The sequence below is a fragment of the Puma concolor genome, chromosome A1 (assembly GCF_028749965.1).
Source record: "Puma concolor isolate L17-30 chromosome A1, mPumCon1.1.hap2, whole genome shotgun sequence".
Lineage (NCBI taxonomy): Eukaryota > Metazoa > Chordata > Mammalia > Carnivora > Felidae > Puma > Puma concolor.
In genome coordinates, this window is record NC_141667.1 from 155,946,994 (window position 1) to 155,952,830 (window position 5,837).

At 37.7% G+C, this 5,837-nt stretch overlaps 1 protein-coding gene across 1 annotated transcript; it reads right to left on the minus strand.

Moving 5' to 3' along the window:
- Window positions 1–2,089: 2,089 nt before the first annotated feature.
- On the minus strand, window positions 2,090–3,034 carry LOC112856855 (olfactory receptor 2W3). Its single transcript, XM_086719925.1, has one exon. The coding sequence runs from the start codon at window positions 3,032–3,034 to the stop codon at window positions 2,090–2,092; it is 945 nt and encodes a 314-aa protein (XP_086576051.1).
- Window positions 3,035–5,837: the final 2,803 nt, after the last annotated feature.

Sequence of the window (5,837 nt, forward strand, 5' to 3'; positions counted from 1 at the left end):
GGTCACTTCTCAATTCTCTATTAAATCACCCCCTTAGACTGTGTATCAAGGAGGCATTGGGAGGAAACCCTAACTCTCCTACAGATAACTCCCATCAAGCTATTGATACCACTACTTCTTTAAAACATCAGTTTTGAATATTCAGATAGGGATCCCCTTGAAACATGGTATGCCTTCTTTCAAGAGGCCCTGGATTTTCCACAATTAAAAGATCCTCACTAGGGCTGGTGCCATTTGAAATGAGATGAGGTGAGAGAATAAAGGATGTTAGAAAGTGAGGGTGGGAATGACAGGTCATTGTGAAATAGGGAAGAATATGAAACTTAGTTACTGAGAATGGAAGTAAGGATATCCCTCAGCCAGGCTCTTTGCCTCATTTCCTCCTCATCTTATCTCCCCTTAGTCTATGAATCGCATCTCAGCTTATTCTAGAATGTGTCTGCTCTCCAAATGCTTGCAAAAGGAGCTGAGGGTGATCTTTATGCTATGTCCTTAAAGTGTGGTCTGAGGGTCAGCTGTGAATAAGGGTATCCCCTGGGAGGTTTGCAGAAATATAGAATCCCAAGCCTGTCCTAGGACCACCTAAATCAGAATCTGCATGTTAGTAAGATTGCAGAGAATTCATTTGCACATTAAGTGGAAGAAGCCCTTGATGGGGTTCAGTACACACTACCTCAAAATATGGCACTTTGGTGTACTGAATGTTTTGAGATAAAGGAATTTGTGAAATGGCTTTGGAGGAAGGACTTTCTGATCTTCTCCCTGAAGCAGGTCAGAAGATCCTCATGTGGAAGCCCTCCCTGTTCCTGGAGGAAAGGGACATCTTTATTTCCAAGAGGGAGGGACCCTGAAAGGAATATGAGGACACAGGCATTGTTAAGATTCCCCCTGTTTATTAAATTTTGTTCATATCTCCACTTATCCTATCGTATTTCTCCATCACTGTCTACTCTTTATCAAATCTAGCATGACAATCATACTTTGGGGTTTTCACCTCCTTATGAAAGCTCCCATGTCATGTAAAACTTACATCAAACAAATTTGTCTTCTTTTCTCTAATTAATATATCTTTGTCAGTTTAATTTTCAGACCAAGACAGGGACATGAAAAACGTCCAGGAAACTTTTTGTCCCCTACACTCTGTATGACATAAGTCATGCTCCTTAGACCTACAGGGTTTTTGACAACTTAAATGCTTAAGGATTTTTGCTCTCTAAACGTTCTTGTAGCAGTAGAAGCAGCAGGAATTGGGGGTCAGACAAAACTTGGAGTAAATCTCTGGTTCATTTCTACTTGAGCAAATGATTTAACCTGAAGTCTCAAGTACCACATAGGTAAAAATAAAGATAATGGTAATCATGCTGATCTCCAACAAATGTGGAGATGATTAGATGAATTAAGAGCACCTGACTCATAGTAGGAACTTAATAAATATCAGGTTTTTCTCACCAATGAAATAAAAACATACTTGAGAAATAATAGTACATTAAGATGTGAATGACCCACATGTCATTTGTACAAGTTAACTTCTTGGTTTATCTAAAATTTAAACCCGACTTGGGGGACAAAGGGTAGAAAAAATATGATTTGATGAAAGGCTTCAGATGAGAATTTGAAAAAAAAAAAATACTCAATGTGTTAAATTCCCATATTGGATGGCTGTCATGTCAAAGAAGTGATCAATCTGTTATCATTCTGACTAAAAAAAAAAAAAAAAAAACAACTCAGAAAGTTAACCAATTAAAAACAAACAACAAAAAAGAAAAAAAAATCTGATTATGAAAAGTAGTTTTCTATTTGGCACTCTGGTATAAGTTGTGAAAACTCATCTTTATAACTATTCATCACACATTGTTCTTCAGACCCATTTGATAGATCATTTGGTGGTTTTGGAATGCTATGTGTTGTGCAGTTCACTCATTAAAACATAGTATTGGAACTGAAACAGTTATAGAAGTCTAAGAAAAGTTATATAAGTTGGGAAGAATAGATTAAGATTATTGTCTGGTCTGTTCCAACAGTTCCACATGCCATCATTGGCCCCTGATGGAGTGACAGCCAGATGGAGATGTTGGTCTTTCATTCTCACTTAATCCTTTCCTACCCCTCTGTTATCCAGCAGCATTCTCCTCAGTGCCCCCTTCACCTCTTTGTTTCGGAGGGTGTAAATCAGGGGGTTCAGGAGTGGTGTGACAATATTGTAGAAGAGGGTGAGGAATTTGCTCTGGTCCTGGGAAGAGCTGTTTCCAGGTTGCATGTACATGTAGATGATGTTTCCATAGAAAAGGGAGACCACTGTGAGATGGGAGCCACAGGTGTTAAACGCCTTTTGTCTCCCTGACACTGGCTGAATCTGTAACACAGCCCTTACAATGTAGCCGTAGGACACCAGGATAAACACTAGAGGTGACAGCACAATGCCCACTGCCAGGACAAAGACAGTGCCTTCAATGGCAGCTGTATTGACACAGGCCATCCGAATCAGGGCAGGCATCTCACACAGGAAGTGGTCCACACTGTGGCGCCCACAGCGGGGTAACTGCAGGGTGACTGGGGACATGACCAAGGAGTTAGCCACACCACAGCCCCAGGCCACCAACACTAAGCCCATGCAGAGACGTGGATTCATGATCACCAGGTAGTGCAGGGGTTTGCAGACTGCAACAAACCGGTCATATGCCATGACAGCCAGGAGCAAGCACTCCACGCCACCCAGGCCCAGAAACAGGAAGAGCTGGATGGCACAGCCTGTGTAACTGATGGTCTTGTCACGGCCATTCAGGTTATAGAGCAGCTGAGGAATGGAGCTGGTGGTGAAACTGAGGTCCAGGAAAGATAGGTGGGTGAGGAAGAAGTACATAGGAGTGTGGAGGTGGGGGTCCAGCCGGGACACCAGGATGATGGTGGTGTTGCCCACAAGGGTCAGGAGGTATGCAATCAAGATGACCACAAAGAGGATCCTCTCGAGATGGGGATGGTCAGAAAACCCCAAAAGGATGAAATTTCCCTGGGTGCTGTCATTGGTCCCATCCATCTCTACTGCACCTGAGAGGAATATTGATACTAATAATACTTATATCCATTATAGGGAACACTTACAATGAGCCAAACATTCTTCTGTGCTTCTTTACATTTATTTACTCATTTAACCTCTAACTACAATGATTTGCAGTTGGCACTCTTTTTATTCCTGACTTACAGAAAAGGAAACTGACACAGATATGTGTTAAGCAAATTATCATTTTCTAGAAAGGAGCAGAGCTGGTTTGGAACCCAGGGAATGGAACTGAGAACCTTCTTCCTTTACTGCTGGAATTGATTCTAATTCCAGTGACAGGAAAATGTTCCTAAGTTCCTGCTCAAATCTCAAAGGTCCCAGATGAAGCCCCACAATAACCAATTAATAGTATTTAGAATATCTCCACTATATGCAGAATACATCATCCACTCTTTATCCAAAAGGCAAATCTCGGGCACCTGGGTGCTCAGTTGGAGAAGTGTCCAACTTCAGCTCAGGTCATGATCTCACGGTTTGTGGGCCCGAGCCCCACATTGGGCTCTGTGCTGACAGCTAAGATCCTGGATCCTGCTTTCCATTCTGTGTATCTCCCTCTCTCTCTCTGCCTCTCTCCCGCTCGTACTCTGTCTCTCTTTCTCAAAAATAGACATTGAAAAAAAATTCAAAAGGTAAATCTCATTTATTTCAGTGTTATTATTGAGGAAATTTTACAGCACCTGAGTAGATAAATAATGTATGAGACAATAGAATATTAGTAAAGCAACATCCACATAAAATTATTCCCTCTCTACCCCTCTCCCTCTCTTTCTCTTGCTCTCTCTCATTTGGGTATGGTATTCAAGAAATAGAGTATTTTTTCTTCCAAAGTATTATACAGTGTTTGAGGGGAAAAATCACAATATCATGCAACAAATAATAAAACTTTGATGTGATAATCACATATGTGTGTAGAAACATCTACCAAATTGCAATTCCAAGAATGAATCACATTCAAAGCAAAGCATTTTTGAGAACATAAACCACAACTCTTGTAGATCAATATAGAAGAATAGATTTAAAATATCTTGGGCTATAACTCCAATCTCCCATGTTACAATCCTTTAGCCAACAAGAGACACTTATGAAACCTTGGAATGTTTCTTTATCGTTTCATAGTTTTCTCATCTAAAATTGTGATAATCAAACTATCTTATTTATTTTACAGGTAAGTTTTGGGATTTTTAATATGAAAGAAATATAATAAATATGAAAGTTTATATGTATGTCACATAAAGGTTATGTGTTATACAAATAGGGAATGGGAAAATAAGCCCATGAGAAAAGTCAAGGAAATTCTGAAGAAAAAAAAAAGTCTAGTGAGAGGAAACTATCCTTAATATACATCCAGACATACTATGGAAATGCAATAATTAAAACATGATCAATGGCAAGGAATTTGGAGTGGGTAGACCATAGATCCTTCATTCATTCTTTTCATAAAAACTTACCATAAAAACTTACTTAGACATTTAAAAAGATAAAACTACTATATAGGAAAGAATCATAGTTGTTCTCTTTTTTTCCTGATTATCTTAGATCTCACTAAACAAGTTGCAACTATCAAAAGGTATGAAGCAAAATACAAATAAAGTTGATTACATATTTTTAAAAAAATCCATAAGGAATCCTACCACAGAAAATACTAATACAAAGCCTAAGGAATAATGATAATACTAGAGCAATTCTTTTTAAATTTTTTTTTTTTCAACGTTTATTTATTTTTGGGACAGAGAGAGACAGAGCATGAACGGGGGAGGGGCAGAGAGAGAGGGAGACACAGAATCGGAAACAGGCTCCAGGCTCTGAGCCATCAGCCCAGAGCCTGACGCGGGGCTCGAACTCCCGGACCGCGAGATCGTGACCTGGCTGAAGTCGGACGCTTAACCGACTGCGCCACCCAGGCGCCCCAATACTAGAGCAATTCAATATGACAGCTGAAAGGCTACCTTGTTTAGTAATTTTTTTTCAAGAAATTGGAGAAAAAACATGTAATGAAAAATAGGCAGCGACTTGAAGAAGTTCACAGGAAAACAAATGATTTACAAAACATGATTTAAAAATATTAAAATCATTCTCACTAATGACTAAGAGTATAACATATAAAGTTATTTATTTTTTAGATTGGTAAGTATTTAAAGATGTGATACATACACAGCTGGGAAAGTGTGGGGAAATAAACTCATTAACTTTTGATAGGAATAAATTGGAATATTAACTTTGGAACAACCTTTATAAAGATCATTAATTAAAAGTACACATATATCTTGAGGTTGTATATATAATTTTAACAAAAGAGACACCTATTATAAAATTTAAAATTACATGTTATTTTTCTGACTTATTAATTGTGAATCTAGCAATCTATTTTGCATTTATTAACCCACATTATGTAAATAAAAATCAAGAAACTTTATTATAACATTGATTGAAATGGATAATAGAAAAATATGTTTAAAGTTATTGAAATGATTAAAAATGACAATTTTATGAACTAGAAACAACTACTAAATGAAAATAAGTATAGGTACATAACTTCACCTGCAATTTTTTTTCCAAAACCTAGATTAATTTCAAACAAGTGAAAAGTGAAATATAATGTATAAGCAGATTATATGTACCTTGATGCCATTTTTTGGTCACAAACTCTATGTATTATATATTTTTCTATGTATAAAATGTACATTAAAATAGAAACAATATCTGGAAGTATGCACTGAATTGTTGAAAAGACCTACTTCTCAAGAGTATGATGCGTTTTAAACAAGGCTTTCATTTGTAC

Excerpts from the sequence above, each read along its gene's own strand:
- LOC112856855 (XM_086719925.1), bottom strand. The coding sequence starts at position 3,034 with ATGGATGGGACCAATGACAGCACCCAGGGAAATTTCATCCTTTTGGGG.